Source organism: Paramisgurnus dabryanus, chromosome 17, assembly GCF_030506205.2.
Source record: "Paramisgurnus dabryanus chromosome 17, PD_genome_1.1, whole genome shotgun sequence".
NCBI lineage: Eukaryota > Metazoa > Chordata > Actinopteri > Cypriniformes > Cobitidae > Paramisgurnus > Paramisgurnus dabryanus.
In genome coordinates this window covers 31,262,190-31,281,955 of record NC_133353.1, presented here as the reverse complement: position 1 = coordinate 31,281,955, position 19,766 = coordinate 31,262,190, and the positions used below count along the sequence as shown (strand labels likewise).

General features: G+C 37.3%; 1 protein-coding gene across 1 annotated transcript in view; it reads left to right on the top strand.

The window, feature by feature from the left end:
• prkd1 (protein kinase D1) overlaps positions 1-19,766 on the top strand; it is a 61,378-nt gene that overhangs the window by 36,161 nt on the left and 5,451 nt on the right. Inside the window, exons 5-17 of the mRNA XM_065288301.2 lie at positions 318-341; positions 4,786-4,993; positions 5,573-5,650; positions 6,785-6,983; positions 9,322-9,445; positions 9,589-9,666; positions 11,622-11,907; positions 16,388-16,440; positions 16,825-16,897; positions 17,053-17,159; positions 17,242-17,403; positions 17,539-17,637; positions 18,254-18,521. Coding sequence (XP_065144373.1) covers positions 318-341; positions 4,786-4,993; positions 5,573-5,650; positions 6,785-6,983; positions 9,322-9,445; positions 9,589-9,666; positions 11,622-11,907; positions 16,388-16,440; positions 16,825-16,897; positions 17,053-17,159; positions 17,242-17,403; positions 17,539-17,637; positions 18,254-18,521 — 1,759 coding nt within the window. The remainder of the gene's footprint in view (positions 1-317; positions 342-4,785; positions 4,994-5,572; positions 5,651-6,784; positions 6,984-9,321; positions 9,446-9,588; positions 9,667-11,621; positions 11,908-16,387; positions 16,441-16,824; positions 16,898-17,052; positions 17,160-17,241; positions 17,404-17,538; positions 17,638-18,253; positions 18,522-19,766) is intronic.

Genomic DNA, 19,766 nt, shown 5'->3' with positions numbered 1-19,766 from the left:
TTGAAGCACTTGACAGAAAGTTAAGTGGATAACCACAAGCAAATAATGTTTTATTTACCCATGCAGTCATTTATTTTGATATCATTTATTTCAGACAGTGTTTTTTCCTTTTATATGTTGGTCAAATAGCCTGACCTGCCTAAGTGAGTGATCTTGCTCAGAATAAGATGAACCATAACCATTAGCTGTTTAGTCAGTATTTTGACTGCATGTACTGTATGACTGCCCTACAGTAGGTGCTGTGATGCATGCATTTCTTGTTTATTAACTATACTCATTTTCTATCTATCTCTCCACATCTGGTTTTCGCTGCCCAGTCTCCTGTCAGTCCTAGCATGGAGGTAGGCACTTTCAGTACCAATTTATCTCTAACTACTGTAGCTAACCAAGTCTGATATTTTATCCCCTTTGTTCATGTTTTGTCCAGCTGCCTAATGATTAGTCATGACTATTTGTTTGCAGAATAAACGTTTTTGTTTACATAATTATTATACACAGTACATCCGCATATATTATGTGTATATAAATACACACACATGCATGTTTAATTTTAAGGAATAAAACATATTGATTATTTTTTTAAATATTTATATTATATATGATAGAAATTATATGTAAATATAAAAATTAGGGCTTTCGAAAGATTAATTGCGATTAATCGCATACAAAATAAAAGTTTGTGTTTGCATATTATACTTGTGTGTGTATTGTGTGTAAATATTATTTATATATAAATACACACATACATACCGAGCCCCTAAGGTGACATTGGAGTAAAAAAATCTAAAGTTTAGTTTCATGTGCTCACGTGAAACTTTCATGTGCTCACGTGAAACTTTCATGTGCTCACGCAAAACCTTCATGTGCAGAATTTTTTTTAAAGTTTAGTTTCGCGTGCTTGCGATACTAGTTTTAGATGAGCACGCGATAGTTTCACGTGCTCGCGCGATAGCTTCACCTGAGCACGCGAAACTAAAAAATTCTGCACATGAAAGGTTCGCGTGAGCACATGAAATTTTCACGTGAGCACATGAAACTAAACTTTATTAAATTTTTTCTCCATGTCCCCTTAGGGGCTCCGTACATACATGCATAAATTTAAGAAAAAAAAAATTATGTATTTTTTTATTTATATATAGTACAAAATATATCAAAATCTAAATAAATATACATGTAAATGTTTTATAAAAACATGCATGTGTGTGCATTTTTATAAACAAAATAATTACACACAGTGCACACATACACTGTAAAAAAAACGTTGCTGCCTTAAAAAATTTTGTCAAGTCAACTCAAATTTACAAGTCATGTCAACAGAGAAGAGTTGTCACAACTTATAAAATATAGTTGAGAAAAGACAACTTAAATGTATAAGTTATAACAACTCACCAGTAGTAAGTTGAAATGACTTGTAAATCCGAGTTGATTCAACAAAAATTCTGAAGGCAGCAAGGTATTTTATACAGTGTATATATTATGCAAAAAACTTTTATTTTGTTTATATGCGATTAATCGCGATTAATCTTTTGACAGCCCTAATAAAAATGTATATACAGTACACATGTAAATATTTCCTTAATACAGTATATACATGTGTGTGCATTTATATATACATTATATGTAAACAAAAACGATTCATCGCAACTATAGTATTTACTATAGTATACTGTACCATATTATAGTAAATACTACACTGTTAGTGTATACTGTAGTATTCTGTAGTGAATTGATAAATTCCTACCTTAAATATAGGGTCACACATATATATTTTATATGAACTTATATGTTTTTTAACAACACTCTGGTGAAACAGTTGCAAAGAATACTCATTTTTAAAAGGACTTTGTCCCTTCGAATTGTATTACGCTATGCCTACACCTTTTAATCTCCCAGAGGCTGAGAGACTTTTAACCTGACACTCGAGATGTTGTGGTACACATGTAGAGTTTGTTTGAAGAAAACTGTTAATCGACTGTTGACTGCAGAATCAAACATCTGTTAACCGCTCTCTAATCTGTTCCCTACACCTAAGACAGGTTACAGCATCTGTACTTTATCTGCGCACGAGCTCAGAATACTGAGATTACCTTTCCCTCGACATCAATTTACTCGAAGCCATTGGCGAAGCGTACAACACGACGACAGGAAGCTATCGATCGTTTTCTTTCTTTAGAGCACATTGAATAGTTGATTATGCGCACCTGCGTGATGTCAGATCTATTCACAACATGTGGTAAGACATCTGCATCTTTGCCAATCAGCACCACGTTAAAGATCGGCGTAATGAGAGAGGTGTTGTGTTCTGAGGTGATGCAAATTCATCAGAGCTCAGCATATACAACAATCTCCCCCAGCATGACCCTAGAAGAACCATTGTGTCTTCGTTTAGCTAATCGAGAGCAGTGTGACTTAGCTTAGGCTAATGCTCGTGTAAACTCGTGTGACAAATAAATCTTTTTGATTTGTTTTTGATAACAGTGGATTCTGAATTTAAAGGCGGCATGAAATCAAAATGAAGTGTGTTTAACTTTTATTACGAATATGTTGGCCTTAGGCCCGTGTCCACCAAAGCACGGCTAAAAGTGCCAGGCGCTCTTCTAAAAACGCCAACTGTGGGCGCTCGCCAGCTTTTATTCAGCTGAGCGCTTTGGTCGCTATACTGTTTTATTTAACAGTTGTACGATGCACCAGTTGGTGTGGTATTTGTCCCGCACCCTCCTCCGCTGCGAAATGATGGCTGAGTGACATTGAAAAGCCCAGCATTTTTCCAAAAGTTTAAAATTTTTCAAATCTCGGCGACTGGTAAAATATGCAGAGACAGCTGCCAGAGTTTTTTTAATTAAAAAACGCAGCACTTGAAACAACTGAGGAATAAACCTTAGGAAAAAATCTATATAGTTGTGTGCTCCAAAACATTATCTCCTCTTTATTGAAGAGTTATCTCGGGTTATCTCGTAAATTAAGAGAAAACACTTCCCCCACCAATGACGAGTTTTTACGGCAATCCATATTTCCGCTATTATCCATTAGGTGGCGCTCTTACACAACTTAAAAATCATTCACTAATTCAGAAACAGTAAAAACTCTGTGTATGTTTTGGCGATAGCTCTGAATCTGATCTCTAATAAAAGTGCTTTACAAAAATGCAATAATCTCAGCTTTTTGCTCAAAAATTGGAATTTTTGAAGAAACCGACTTATATTTTAAAGGTGATAGAAAGACAACAAATGAAGATAGGCTGAAACTTTTTTTTATTATATGTTTATATATTTAAATAAGAACATTTTCTGGAAGGCATTAAACTTTTGTGAAAATCATGAAAGATGCTGGCAAGATTTTTTAAAAAACACTGGAGGGAAGAGAGTTAAACTTTTTTGAAAATTATAAAAAATGCTGGCGGAGTAATCATCAAAACATACACGGATTTTTATAAGGTGGGTAAGGGCACCACCTTGTGGATAATAGCGGAAATCCGGATTGCTGAAAAAACTCATCAATGGCGGGGAAAGAGTTAATCGACCACAGTATAAGATACAATTGTGCAACTCCTAGAGTTTACACTTCAAGAGTTTTGATCTTCAAAGATAATGGGGCATAGGAGCATCATTTCCGATTGGTTTTCCCCCTATGAAAAAGTGTTTGGTAAATAATATGGAACCCTGAGGCTATTTGTCACATTTTAAATGGGAATATTTCTCAAGGCTGGCAATATGTTATTTTTAAATGTCAATTTCAGTATAGACACATACCTGTTGATCCAACACCTATAGCAAAAATATGATATTAGCAGTGTTGGGGAAAATTACTTTTAACTCTTTCACTGCCAGCGTTTTTAAAAAAAGTTGCCAGCCAGCGCCAGCGTTTTTCATGATTTTCACCAAAGTTTAATGCCTTCCAGAAAATGTTCTTCTTTAAATATATAAACATACAATAAACCAAATGAAAGAACAGACCCTCTGCTTTCAACGTCTTTGTAAACGAAAGTTTAATGCAGTTTAGGAAGGATTGTTCCAGTGCACCTATAAACCCATTATAAAGGTGGGAGGTGAAACACAAACACCCGAAAATTCTCGGGGCACCCGCATATGTCGAAATTTCAGTCAAACCCGTTCTATTTCATCATAAACAATCTGAAAACGGGGCTATAAGTGTAAAATACCGAACTTGTCCTTTCAATAAATTGCATATTTCCATCGCAAAAATGTCAAGTTGCCATTTGGCCTGCCAAGATGGCCTGCCATCTCCATTTTCGACTCAAACTGTTCCCGCTCGGACGCGCATGCATAGAGTGCGTAATTTTTAAAACTACATTTAGTTTAATTCAGTACATTATTTTTTTAAATCAAATTAATTAAACTGAAAAGTAACTTGCGTTACTTAAAAAAAGTAACTAAAATATTAATGTGTACATTTATAAAGTAATGCGTTACTTTACCCGTTACTTCAGAAAAGTAACATTATTACGTAATGCACGTTACTTGTAATGCGTTACCCCCAACACTGGATATTAGAATAGAAAATAGAAATCGGTATAGATATTTAGCATCGAAATTTCTAAATAATATCCAAATTTAGAGAACAATGTTTCATATCAACATTCAAAACCACTTTAAAGTGAAAAAATAGATTTGTATTTTGATTCTGGGACCAAAACCACATAGTTGCTGATTAATAGCCTTTGTGACAGCTTCCCTAGTATCTTTATGTAGCTGTCCTGTGTTTTACAAGGAATTTAGGGTTCTGTATCCATAGTGTATTATAATAGTGTATGTTACTTGTTCACAGCAAAAAACGCCATCTGACATCTTTCCCGGAAGAGGCCGTTCCAACTCCCAGTCCTATATAGGTCGACCAATAGAGTTAGACAAGATCCTGCTCTCTAAAGTGAAGGTGCCACACACATTTGTCATCCATTCCTACACAAGGCCCACAGTTTGCCAGCACTGCAAGAAGCTTCTCAAGGGTCTTTTTCGTCAGGGACTGCAGTGCAAAGGTAAGAGACTATCCCCAATACTGTGTACTAGCTATAAGGTTTTTAAACTCACGACTGCACTACTGGAATCTACATACTACAGTAATACTACATTCACTATTCTATGCCTTTTTGTAGTATTAATAGGTTTACATTTGCATGCAACAAAACTAGTATGATATTCCAAGTTTATCTTTAGTCCACTAGTTGCAAATATACGAATGTATACATTTTGATAACACTGCAACTCACTGTTTAACAGATCATGACATTTGTTGATATGTTTTTTGTTAACTGGGAGCACAGCTATACAGTGACACAACAGCTGTTTGTGTGTATACAGTATGCATATATATATAAAATGATACACAACGTGTGTTGGTAAAAGGAATATATGCCATGTGCCAAGCAGTAAAGAGTACAGTTGGCAAGGCCGTTGCAAACAGCTTTAATGTTCATGTGTTCAATGTGCGAGGTCTCAGCCTGTCAGCCACCAGCACAACAGGAACTCATATGTTTATGTGCCAGATTGGTAGTAAACTCCTCTCTCTCTCTCTTTCTCTCTCTCTCCTTTACTCTCTTCCCTTCACACTGTCTCAGATTGCAAATTCAACTGCCATAAACGATGTGCACCCAAAGTGCCAAACAACTGCCTCGGAGAGGTGTCAAGAAATGGAGGCAAGTCTAACTTTAGCATCTCTGTGATTCAATGAACAACACTGCATTTTCACAACAAAAACAACAATATTTATCTCACCGAGCATTGGAACACCACCTGAACATCAAACTCTCTTGTGTGCTTACATGAAAACACTGGGTTAATGTAAGATTGAACCCGTTTGTTTTGTATCAAATAATATTGGTTAAGCAAGCATACATATTTTGTCATTCAAACCGGAGGAATGAGAATGCATTTTTTTTACAGTACATCTCATGAGACAATAATAATATAGTCCCAACTGAGTCTCTATATTAATATATTTAAATTATAATAAAGTATTATTATTAATTACTTTTCTGACATTTTTTTTTATCAGCTCAGGTTCTGTATTTTAGGGTTGCTGGTGTTAAACGGACACTTCACTTTTTATGAAAATATACTCATTTTCCAGCTCCCCTAGAGTTAAATATTTGATTTTCACCTTTTTGGAATCCATTCAGCTGATCTCCGGGTCTGGCCGTACAACTTTTAGCATAGCTTAGCATAATCCATTGAATCTGATTAGACCATTAGCATCGTGCTAAAAATAACCAAAGAGTTTAAAACTTGACTCTTCTGTAGTGTAGTTACTGTACTAAGACCAACAGAAAATTAAAAGTTGCGATTTTCTAGGCAGATATAGCTAGGAACTATACTCTCATTCTGGCGACTTTGCTGCTGTAACATGGCTGCAGCAGGCGTAGTGATATTACGCACTGCCCGAAAATAGTCCCCTGCCATTAAAAGTTACTAAGGGGACTATTTTCTGCTGTGTAATATCATTGCGCCTCCTACAGCCATGTTACAGCAGCAAAGTCCTTGATTAGAAGAGTCAAGTTTTAAATAGGAAAAATATCGAAACTCTTTGGTTATTTTTTAGCGAGATGCTAATACTCTAATCAGATGCAATGGATTATGCTAAGCTATGCCGAAAGTGGTAGCGCCAGACACGGAGATCAGGGGAGCTGGAAAATGAGCATATTTTCAAAAAAAGTAGAGTGTCCCTTTAAACTGACAGCTTTTTGACACATCATGTGACTTTGTCTTGCTTTAACTTCTTGCTTTATAGCCTTCCTTCTCTCCAATCCCATTTTAATATTCTTGCCTTGTAGATTTGTTGAGTCCTGGTGCTGAATCAGATGTGGTCATGGAGGAAGGCTGCGATGACCATGATGGTGAAAGACACAGTCCACTTACCGATGATATGGAAGAATCCCTTGTGGCCGACTCAGCTGCATTTTTAGAGGCTGGACATGGTGAACTTGTCGATTTTCAGGACCAGGACCCAGATGAATCCAATAGAATCATCAGGTAGCTACTCATCAAAAAGACACCTATGGGAAAACAATAAGTACTTTAACCCTTACTGTGTGTTCACAACAGACGTGGAAGAGGCGGCAAAAATGCACTATTGGAAGCTTGAACATTTTGAGTTTATTCGCTTCATTTGCGCGTGAAATTCTAGTCTTAAGAGACCTTCATGCGTAAATTTGCGTCATGGGAGGGGCTTAAATAGCTCAAATTAAGTAAACTTACCAGATTGTTCAACCTCCTCACTCACTTTCTTCCAAACAAGATACTTTTAATTCCTGTAAAAATTCAAAGATGTCTTGTGTAGCGATGATGATTGTCCTCCATTTTTTTTTTCTTTTTCTGCCTCCGCTCGCTTCCTGTAATCTTGTCACTGCTAGAGCAAGCTCCTGATTGGTTAACGCGGCGCAAAAATCTGCCAAAGGTCAGATCTTCCAACTTCCATGAATCACGCGGCAACGTTCAATTCGCGTGGAACGCACCGCGTCATTTGCGCTTACCGCGCAGCAGGATGCCTATTCGCGTCTTTGTATTGACTTAACATGTAAATGACTCGCGCTTGCCACCACTTATGTGTCTGGTGTGAACGCACCATAACACCTGGTATTAAGATGTGTTTTGGTCGATTGAATCACAAGTGGACTGTTGAGACTTGTATGTTTTAATCTGTCTCTTTTGTCCACTTTTAACCACTTCTGTCCTGATTTTTTCAAGGGGATGGTATATGGGCGAGTCCCTCTGCTTTTGTTTTAAAGGCGAGCGGAAAAAATGACAGGTTAAAATTGGGGCGCACTAATATTAGAAAGAGTTCTGCTGCTTGTGTTGTTAGTGAACGTGCTGTGCTGCACAATGTTTTGTAAGGACTTTCTCGGATATTTTAGAGAAAATTATGAAATAAGCTCACTGAACACGCTTGCAAAGTAAAACAATAATGAAAGAGGTTTTGATAGTTTTATCAATAAAAGCCTAAATATCACGCTGAACACTGTGGGTTCATGCTAGAAGTTAGGTCCAATATAAAAACATGTGCTCGGTACATCACATTAGATCAATAGGTGGAGAGTAGGCAGTCTTTTGTGGCTGTTCGAATACATTCGACCGCATGTGCGTCTACACCACAAAAGCAATCCGTTTTCGACTACCTTTGAATGTGATCGAAAGTGGACGAGCTCAAAACTTTCACAAACCCTTTACACCTATATTTAGCGTCGTCCACTTGTGATCCAATCAGCAAAAACACAACTTAAATCATTCCCCGCAGTTGACGAGTTATCTCGTCAATTAAGAGAAAACATTTGCCTGAAAAAACGTGTTCCAAAAAATTATTTATTAATTTTACACTCCATGTATGTTTTGATAATCGTTCTGAATCTGATCTCTCACAAAATTATTTAACAAAAATGCAATTATTTCAGCTTTTCGCTCAAAATTTTGTATTTTTGAAGAAAAATAACCATATTTAAAGGCATTCTAAGCGAATCTGCGAGACGTTAGTTTTTGTTGACATTTGAATTGTTTTCAAACAGACAGAGCGTAGCTAAATCCTCCCCCTCCCTTCCGTGCTTTCATGAACGCGCCCAACCCCCCACCCCCAAATCCTTTTTGTCGTTTATTGGCTGGAACCCTTTGTTTTGTTTTGTGGTGCTAGGTTTGGCCACTATGTTGATATTGCCGTTTGTGAAGCCTGGGCTGTCTACAGAGATCGCGTTTTTTTACAGTTTGATCAGCGGACAGGCAGCAAGCAGATAGTGAGGAGATGTTTGCTGTATGTAACAAAAAAATGTTATGGTCTTAAACGCGTCAATTCGCTTAGAGCGCCTTTAAGAGTTTATAAACAAACAAAAAACTAAAGATAGGATGAAAGTTTTTTCCTGTTTTGTTTATTGTTTGTTTGAAAGCAGAGGGTCTGTTCTTTCATTTCATCTATTTGTATGTTTATATATTTTTAGAAGAACATTTTTCTGGAAGTAATTTCGTGAAAATCACAAAAAAATGCTGACGGGCAACTTTTCAAAAAATGGCAGGCGGGAAATAGGTTAATACCAGTTGTAAACAGGGCCTCAGATTTTCTCAGAACAAATTCGTCCCTTAATAAATACTTTTAAATTTACAACTCTACACTTATTATATGGTAACAATGATTTGTGTCTATTTTATTTGATCCTAACGAATTTTATAAAATATCAAACAATAATTAAGAACTAAATGTATTTGTCGTTGGTATGTTCAGGAGATTAAACAGATAAACAGTACGAGTATTCAACTTCTATGAACCAGCATTTGACCTCCAATTGACATTTTCTCGAAAGGTTTTGACATGTCATTGTGTTTTTTAAAGCCCTTGCACCAGCAACAACATCCCACTTATGCGCGTGGTTCAGTCTGTCAAACACACCAAGAGGAAAAGCAGCAATGTTATGAAAGAAGGATGGCTTGTGCATTTCACCAGCAAAGACACACTGGTTAGTAGGCTGGATTTTTAATTAGAAACTTTACAATAAATAATAATTAACAAGAGAACTTGCTATAATGTGCCAGGAGTCAAGTGTGTATTGTAAATAATGTGACATCATTAAGGTAATATTTCTCTTTTTATTCACACTAGCGTAAAAGACATTACTGGAGACTAGACAGCAAGTGTATCACTCTTTTTCAGAATGATACTGGGAGCAAATACTACAAGGTAAGTTAATTTAATCTATCTGTTAAAAGTGAGCATGATCAAACAATGTACACTCACCTAAAGGATTATTAGGAACACCATACTAATACTGTGTTGACCCCCTTTTGCCTTCAGAACTGCCTTAATTCTACGTGGCATTGATTCAACAAGGTGCTGAAAGCATTCTTTAGAAATGTTGGCCCATATTGATAGGATAGCATCTTGCATTGTCATGTTCAAGAAACCAATTTGAAATGATTCGAGCTATGTGACATTGTGCATTATCCTGCTGGAAGTAGCCATCAGAGGATGGGTACATGGTGGTGATAAAGAGATGGACATGGTCAGAAACAATGCTCAGGTAGGCTGTGGTATTTAAACGATGCCCAATTGGCACTAAGGGGCCTAAAGTGTGCCAAGAAAACATCCCCCACACCATTACACCACCACCACCACCAGCCTGCACAAGGCATGATGGATCCATATTTTCATTCTATTTACGCCAAATTCTGACTCAACCATCTGAATGTCTCAACAGAAATCGAGACTCATCAGACCAGGCAACATTTTTCCAGTCTTCAACTGTCCAATTTTGGTGAGCTTGTGCAAATTGTAGCCTCTTTTTCCTATTTTTAGTGGAGATGCGTGGTACCCGGTGGGGTCTTCTGCTGTTGTAGCCCATCTGCCTCAAGGTTGTGCGTGTTGTGGCTTCACAAATGCTTTGCTGCATACCTCGGTTTGTAACGAGTGGTTATTTCAGCCAAAGTTGCTTTTCTATCAGCTTGAATCAGTCGGCCCATTCTCCTCTGACCTCTGGCATCAACAAGGCATTTTCGCCCACAGGACTGCTGCATACTGGATGTTTTTGCCGTTTCACACCATTCTTTGTAAACCCTAGAAATGGTTGTGTGTGAAAATCCCAGTAACTGAGCAGATTGTGAAATACTCAGACCGGCCCGTCTGGCACCAACAACCATGCCACGCTCAAAATTGCTTAAATCAACTTTCTTTCCGATTCTGACATCAAGTTTGGAGTTCAAGAGATTATCTTAATCAGGACCACACCCCTAAATGCATTGAAGCAACTGCCATGTGATTGCTTGATTAGATACTTGCATTAATGAGAAATTGAACAGGTGTTCCTAATAATCCTTTAGGTGAGTGTATGTGCCTTTTTAAACTGAAAAAAATTGAAAATGTAATTCCACCCTATTGTGGCAAGACCGCTTGGGCGGGAGCATTTGTTAACTTCGCCCCATCCAGCTGTTAATAATCTACTGTGAGTTTCATTTCTGAATGAAATGCTTATTTTTCCTTATCCAATCAAAACGCAAGCCACACCCACTATTTTTCCTTGTTTCACTCGTCGTCACAACACACAACTTTTTGTTCACAGGGACTTTATAAAGGTCCTAATATGTACGATTTACTGTAGGCACAGATATAACTTTGATATATATCAATATATATTTTTGTGGTACTTAAATGCACCCTTTAGTTACAAATATGTTTTGTTTTGTTTTTTCAAAACGGTACCTTCCCATGGACAGCTTTTGTACCTTTTTTTCTGAGAGTTTGCTAGAATATTTAATATTTATTGTCTTAAAATGATTTAATGCATTTGTTCCAGAAATATTTCCAATGTAATTTTTCCTCCACCATGATTTTAACCACCGAATGATATATAATTTAAGATGTGTTAAAAATGACACTGTGACGGATATGTTTATGACTCTCAGATCAAATGTTTTAGTGACTTTGTCACGAGGCCAAACGTACCTATAGTTAAGAAAACACAAATAAGGTATTTACTGTAGTTACATACTGTATAATTAGCTAGGGGCTTACATAACTCCTTTGATGATGTTGATAGTTTGTCCTGATAGTTTCACGTATCACTGCACACATCAAATCTACACGCATGCCTCTGCTATATAATTCAGGTTTCAGTTTTCAAACAAGACCTTCTCCAACAGGAAATCCCCCTGTCTGAGATGCTGTCTTTGGAACCAGCCAAAACCTTCAACCTGCTCCCTGAGGGTGCAAACCCACATTGCTTTGAGATTGCCACAACATCTCTGGTGTATTATGTGGGAGAGAACCTGGCTCGGGCTGACGGGGGAACATCTGGCTACGGAAGCAACGTACTTGTTAGCGGGGTGGGACAGGACGTGGCCCGCATGTGGGAGATGGCCATCCAGCATGCGCTTATGCCTGTCATCGCCAAGGGCATATCTCATGGAGGCCATCACAGCTATCACAGTATGAACTTTATGGTGAAACATTTAGGGGTTCATGTTAAGACTCTTGGTTCATGTTAAGACTCTTAACAAGTGATAAAGTAATGCAAAACTTTTATCATTAACTATAACATTTTACATGCATGGATCTGCCAGAAAACAGATTCTGTGACTTTCAGAAATGTGCTAAATTTTGAATATAGTCTTAGGGGGGACTTGAATTAGGTTTAAGCTGTGTTATATTATCAGTCCCTACAGGATTTCACTGGTCGAGTTTTTTCATGATTTTGGTGACAAAAATGCTTGAATTTGCGGTGGCTTTATTTTTTTGAAAAACAAAATACTTGAATTGGATAGCACAGGATTCTTCTTTTAAAGTACTACATGTGAAAACATTATTTAATGGCTTTTAATAATTCCACAGTATACCACTGACAACATTCAGTACGCATTTTTATTACTTTTCTGACCTCAAGAACCTTTCGTCTCTTTAATTCAACTAACAATTCATAACAATTAATGTCAACATTTCATTTCTAATGAAAATAGAAAGCACTGACATTCAATAAACAATGCATTAACTTAAGAAAATGCCAAGAATCCATCATATTAACAGCAGGCAAACAATTATTATGCAAAGGTTTAGTTATTCATCAAATTATTTCACTTAAAAAAATCTCTCTATCTCTCTCTCTCTTTCTCTCTGTCAAGTACTCACGTTGCATTTTGTTTACACATTACTGCATTCAGATTTCAAATGCATTTTGACATTAATTGGCAATAATAAAGTTTTGACAATAAGTAGACTGGCAAGGTTAAGAAAGTCTACTAAACGGTCTATATATACAGTGGGTAAAATAAGTATTGAACACATCACCATTTTTCTCAGTTAACATATTTCTAAAGGTGCTATTGAGATGAAATTTTCACCAGATGTCGGTAAAAACCCATCCAATCCACACATTGGACTTTTCCACAAAAACCCTCCTCTGTGAGGGTTTGGCAGGAAAGATGAACCCAAATGCAGACGATGTCGGGGGAAAACAGAAAACACTTTATTATACAAAAACAAAAACCCACGAGGGGGTACACGACATGAACACATGAAACACTTAACTTTCACCAGATTGCCAGACTACACTGGAACAAACACGATACTGAACACAACACAATACAAAATGATCCTGCACAGAACTTAAGATACACTGACATTAAATAGAAGAAACCAAACAAGATAACGAGCGGGAACAGGTGATGGGAGAAAACCAATGATTACTAATAAGCAGGAGAACGAGGGGGCGGGGTCACAAGACAAGACACCGGAGGCACATGCCAAACCCAAAAACAAGGCATGAACCTCCACACAAGGCCAGGGACTGTCAGTACTCTGCCACCATGACAAAATGCAAATATAACAAGACTTCAAGGCAGAGTCCTGACACCCTCTGGTATGTTGTGGTCCCCGCCTGCCTCTTAAAGGCTTCCCAGAGCTTGGCTAGTATTTTTACTATGCTGTAGTTACTATGTCTTACTATATATCCTTCCCGTCCCTATGGTACGGTCGACTTCTCTTTTGCGCTGGAAGGTTATTAACCTTAGCAAGTTCCCATGTATGCTCTGCTTATAGGTTTTGCTTGGCCAAAGGTTTCTAACACAGGGTTTTTCAAAGGGAACGTCTTGTCACAACGTCGAGTGAGTGACAAAAGGGAAACGTCTTGGTTACGTATCCTGAGGGAGGGAACAATATGTTGTGTCCCTCCTGCCATGTCACTGACTGATGACCGCTGATCGGACGGTCCTATTCGGCTCCTCAGTATAGTCACAGTATGCACATTTCATTTGCCAATGTTCATTGTTCATTCGTTGGCTTTTTTCATATAGCATCAGAATGATTGGTCTTCCAAGGTTGAACCCCTAGCGTCACATCATCAACACGTCTCGTTCCCTCACTCAGGGAACGGAGGTTGCATACGTAACCAAGACGTTATGTGTAATCATGTAAAATGATGCAGGGAAAAGTAGTGAACATGCTTTCTGAAATTTATTTAATACTTTGTACAAAAGCCTTTGTTGGTAATGAAAGCTTTAAGATGAGGCATATGGAGAAACGTGTTGCAACTTGCAAGCATTGCTCAGTTGTGATTTTGGCCCTTTTATTCTTCCACACAAACAGTCTTAAAATCTTGAAGGTTCTGTGGGCCTCTTCTTTCAACTCTGATCTTTAGTTTTTTCTATAGATTTTGAATTGGATTCATGTCAGGTGATTGGCTGGGCCATTCTAGCAGCTTTATTTTCTTTCTCTAAAACCAATTGAGTTTCCTTGACTGGGTGTTTTGGTTAGGATTTACCCATCATGAGATGTTTCTTTCATTAGTTAATTTGTGGACATCTATTGTTTGATTTCTTTGAATGTGTGGATTGCATGAGTTGTTACCAACATCTGGTGAAAATTGTTTTAATAGCACCTTTTGAAATATGTTTACTAAAATTATGACGTGTTTATAACAAACTTATATATGATAATATATTGGGTCATGTTTTACTCCCCACACACAACAAGCTTTATACACAGTCTGCATTTGACTTATCAATAATTTCTGTGATCTAAATGAGATATTTTATAGCTGTACTCACATTACATGTTCTTTTTTTAAAGTAGCTTAGTCTACTTTGAATTGCAAAGAGCATCTCACAAAGTGATGATGTCACTCAATACGTCTAATAATTGCACATTTCCTTAATTTTGTGTTATTTTGCGATTACAGAATTGCACAATCCTGGAGGGACTGTATTAGGAATATAGTCACAGCTGAAGGGTGGACCCAAATTAGTTTTTAGTAGTGTTGTAGTCAAGACCACCTAAACCGAGACCAAGTCATGACCAAGACAAAGAAAGGCCGAGACAGAGACAAGACCAAGACTTTAAAGGGTCGAGACCGAGTCAAGACCAAGACCAAGACAGGCCGAGACCAAGACCAAGACCAGTGCAAGTCACTGCATTAAAACACTTAGACTTAAACATAAAATGTGGAATATGCATATGATTAGGCACTTCTTGTCTGTGTATGTGCGCGTGGGTGCGTGTGTGTGTGTGTGTGTGTGTGTGTGTGTGTGTGTGTGTGTGTGTGTGTGTATGCCATCAGATAAGTAGATAAAATAATCAAAAGCATTGCAGATATTTGGGAATTCATCTTTGTCTATAAGCAAATAAAAGTGAACAAACACTAAAGAACTTAACCATTTATCCTGAAATGTCTTTCCATGGCTTGCCAGTAATAAAATTAGAAAAATTGTCATTGGGAGAAACTTAAACAATGCTTAAACAATGCCAACATCATATGCCAAACCTGAATAAACAGCATAAAATTAATGATAAAAAATACATTTGTGTAGTGCACTGCAAAAAATTATTTTCAAGAAAAAAATGTTCTTCGTATTTTTGTCTTGTTTTCAAAAATAAATTTGTAAAAATAACTAAAAATTCTTATATTAAAATGCTTTTTCTTGATGAGCAAAACTACCCAAGAAAATACGTCTAGTTTTCAGACCAAAAATATAAAATATTTTAGTGATTTTGTGAATAAAACAAGCATAAAATCTGCCAAAAGGGAAGGGAAAAAAATCTTTAACTTTCTTAAAGATTTTTTTGCTGGTTTTATGCACAAAATCACTTGGATTAAATATTTTTGCTCTAAAAACTAGACTAGTAAATTTGTTAATCAAGAAAAAGCATCTTAATTTAAGAATTTTTTGATATTTTTACTGAAAACAAGACAAAAATACTAAGAATTTTTTTCTTGAAAATCATTTTTTGCAGTGTACCATCAGTTGTGGTCTTGACCGGTCTTGAAAAAAAATTCTGAGTCCTCTTTGACTGAGCCCGAGACGAGACTGAGTAAAAATGCATTTGATTCCAAGACGAGACCAAGACCTTTAAAAGTGGTCTTGAGACCGGTCTTGAGACCGAGACCAGTCTCGAGAACTACGACACTGGTTTTTAGTTGTATTTTATTATGAATATTGTCACGACCTGAGGGTGGAGCCAAATGAGTTTTAAGCTGTGTTATATTATGAATAAAGTTACAGCTAATGGGTGTAGTTCAATTAGCTGTGCTATTTTGGAATATTAGCATGCTGTTGATCATACAAAACCAAAACTATTACACAAGTTATATACTTTTAGAAAAAACACTATTTGATTAACATTTTAAGCAAATGCTAAATGAGCAGCATATGTGTTTTTTCATGGGCATCAGTTAGACAAAACTGAAATTATTTTTGGTGGCTTCATCGTGATAGCGATGTGCCAAACATCAATACTGCACAGGTGAATTTCTAATTTGATTTGCCAAGTTTTAAAAAAATGTAATGTTTATATTTGTGTGTTCCAGTAGTTCAAATTTGTTAAGGTAGATTAAATTAGCAAAGGTGTAAATATGTGGATGCAACGTTCGATATGAAAGAGCTTTAATGAGTCACACTTCTGTTTTATTAACCAACAGAGGAGGTCTCCATTAGCATCTCTGTATCCAACTGCCAGATCCAGGAGAACGTGGTAAACATTTTGCTATTTGCAAAGACATTTTTCCTCATATTTAAAGATATACCGTATTTTCTTTTTCCCTATATCAAGCTTTGCTTTCGTATGAAAAGATCCAACTGAGCCTGCCTATACCTGCAACCTTGAATTTCAGTGTGATATAAACACACAATGCCTCTATTGGAGATTATTTTGATTACCTGCTCGGCCATGGGGTTGCCATGGTTACCCGAGTCTCTCTGACACAGTCCTAGTGAGATGTGGAAATAGCTCTTTAGGCTACTGGTCTGAAATCATGCATTGTTACTGTACAAAATCAAAAGCAATCCGATGTATATAAGTAAGCTTCGGAAAAAGCCAACGTTGGCACAAACATAATTTTTTCTGTTTATCTTACAGGATATTAGCACCGTGTATCAAATATTCCCAGATGAAGTACTTGGCTCTGGGCAGTTTGGCATTGTATATGGAGGTAATGCAGATTTGTCTATTTACAGTACAGTACGGGTTTTTTTTGGATCGGGTGAAGATGTGCAATGGTGTTGAATATATGTATAATGCAAATGTTAATGTATTTAGGTAACACAGGTGCATATTAAATATATAGTAATTTCTGGTATATCGCAGGGAAACACAGGAAAACAGGCAGAGATGTTGCCATCAAGATCATAGATAAGCTACGTTTCCCAACCAAGCAGGAGAGTCAACTGCGCAACGAGGTTGCCATCCTTCAGGTAAAGCTACATGATAAACAAGATATTTATCATTATGCACATTATGCATACTTAATATAGATGTCATATCCGTCTCCCGCAGAACCTCCATCATCCTGGAATCGTCAACCTCGAGTGCATGTTCGAGACACCGGAGCGTGTCTTTGTTGTCATGGAAAAGCTCCATGGCGACATGTTAGAGATGATACTGTCAAGTGAGAAGGGGAGGCTGCCAGAACGCATCACCAAGTTTCTCGTCACGCAGGTGCGTCTCGCGCCGGCATCTTGCCAGACACTCTTGACTGCAGTGTTACAAATCAAATACAATATATGCATAATACAAAAAATTTCATTTACGTCATTCTGCATTGTAATCGCTACTGTTTCGATCCATTTCCAGATTCTGGTGGCACTTCGTCACCTTCACTTCAAAAACATCGTTCACTGTGACCTCAAACCCGAGAATGTTTTGTTAGCCTCGGCTGACTCTTTTCCACAAGTGAGTAAAATCCCAACAAAAGAAAAGGAAATAAGTGAATGAAGCGAGGCCACACCAAAATGATGACTAAATGGATCTGTTTTTGTAAATGCACAAGAATAAAAGAGGGTAATTATAGCGCGCTCGAGGCAAAGGGTTGTGTGTGTGTCTACATTTTAATGAAAGATTTCTAAATTATCCTCCCATTGTTTCTCGCGTCTGCCGAGCAAGATGTCGTCGAGCACAAAGGTGACTCACTGCTCAGACAAACATTTCGGACGAATGCTAAACAAGCCGTTTTACAAATACTTCCCGGAACGGACGCCGAAGCGAAAGCAGAACTCGAGCTGTCAACGTTTCAACTCGGCTTTTATCGGCTCAGGTGCTTGTTGCTGTTGTTAAGGAAATGTTTCGAAGGTGGAAAATGTAGATCAGAAGGAGATACATTGTAACCACATCCAACTGGGTGATAATTTCACTTGACTTTCGTACAGACCCTGACAACTGATTATTATGGCGTCTGTGGTGTTAAAAGCACGTTTTTTTGGGGGTCTTTTGTGCATCTCAGTCCTACAGTAGTTGAGTTCTTCCAGGTGTCTTTTTTTTAATGCTAATTGTTCATTGGTTTGTCTTGCAGGTTAAGCTGTGCGATTTCGGTTTCGCACGAATTATCGGAGAGAAGTCTTTCAGGCGTTCTGTAGTGGGCACGCCGGCGTACCTCGCACCGGAGGTGCTTCGAAACAAGGGCTACAACCGCTCGCTGGACATGTGGTCCGTGGGTGTCATCGTCTATGTTAGTCTCAGTGGAACGTTCCCCTTTAACGAGGATGAAGACATCCATGACCAAATTCAGAATGCTGCTTTCATGTACCCACCCAACCCGTGGAAAACAGTGACTCCAGAAGGTAGGTTTTAGGGTAAGCTGTCAGAAAAATGGCCCTTGGTTATCACTAAGGGCGGTACGTTTCAAAAAGCACACCTAAAAAGTGCATATTAGTACCTCTAAGGTACATAATGGTACTGTAAATGTACATACTAGTACCAAATGTATAAAATTTTTTACTTAAATGGTACATTTTAGGACCCATAAAGGGTACTGCCTCAGTGAAAGCTTGGGACCATTTTTTGAAAAAATCTTCTGAAAGTTAAAGGCACGTAGTACAGTTATCAATAAATCTAAACGTCAAAAATGCATTGTATTGCAAGGTCATTTTTAAGGTAACACATGGTTAACCGTTTAAACCCAGAGTTATTATCCGGCGTTTTTAATCTCTGGAAATGAGTCCAGTATGTGTTTATGTTAATCTGTAAAGATGTATGTGTTAATCCAGTCTCAGAGCTATTATGTGATCCCAGAGATATGAGAAAAACGTATATGAATCCATAAGCTAGCTACTGTATATAAATCTCATTAAATGTGTTTCCATCACACTGATTTTGTGTTATCCACTTACCCAATTTATAAAAAACTGAAGCCAAAACGTTATTTACAATTTTAAAACTCTGTGTATGTTTTGATAATAGGCTTTATGCCCAGCTGCACTACTTCCTGAACTTCAGCCAGCTCCTTGTTTCCTGTCTGCCATTATTGGACAAACTGATTAATCCAGGTGTGTCTGATTATTGTTGTTGTGACTACTGAGGTTAGGCACACGTGGATTAATCAGTTTGTTTGTGACTACTGAGGTCAGGCACACCTGGATTCATCAGTTTGTCCAATAATGGCAGACAGGAAACAAGGAGCTGGCTGAAGTTCAGGAAGTAGTGCAGCTGGGCATAAAGCCTATTGTTCTTAATCTGATCTCTAACAAAATTCCTTTACAAAAATGCAATTATTTCAGCTTTTTGTTAATAAAAAAATGTGTATTTTTACAGAAAAAATACCCATATTTAAGAGTTTATAAGCAGAGAAAAAAAATAGATAGGATGAAACTTTTTTTCCCCATTTTGTTTGTTTGTTTATTGTTTGTTTGAAAGCAGAGGGTCTGTTCTTTCATTTGACATATTTGTATGTTTATATATTTTAAGAAGAAAAAATTCGTGGAAGGCATTTTGTGAAACGTTTGTGAAAATCACAAAAATGCTGGCGGGCAACTTATAAAAAAATGGCTGGCGGGGAATTAATTAATTCACAAAAAAAGTTTTGAGGC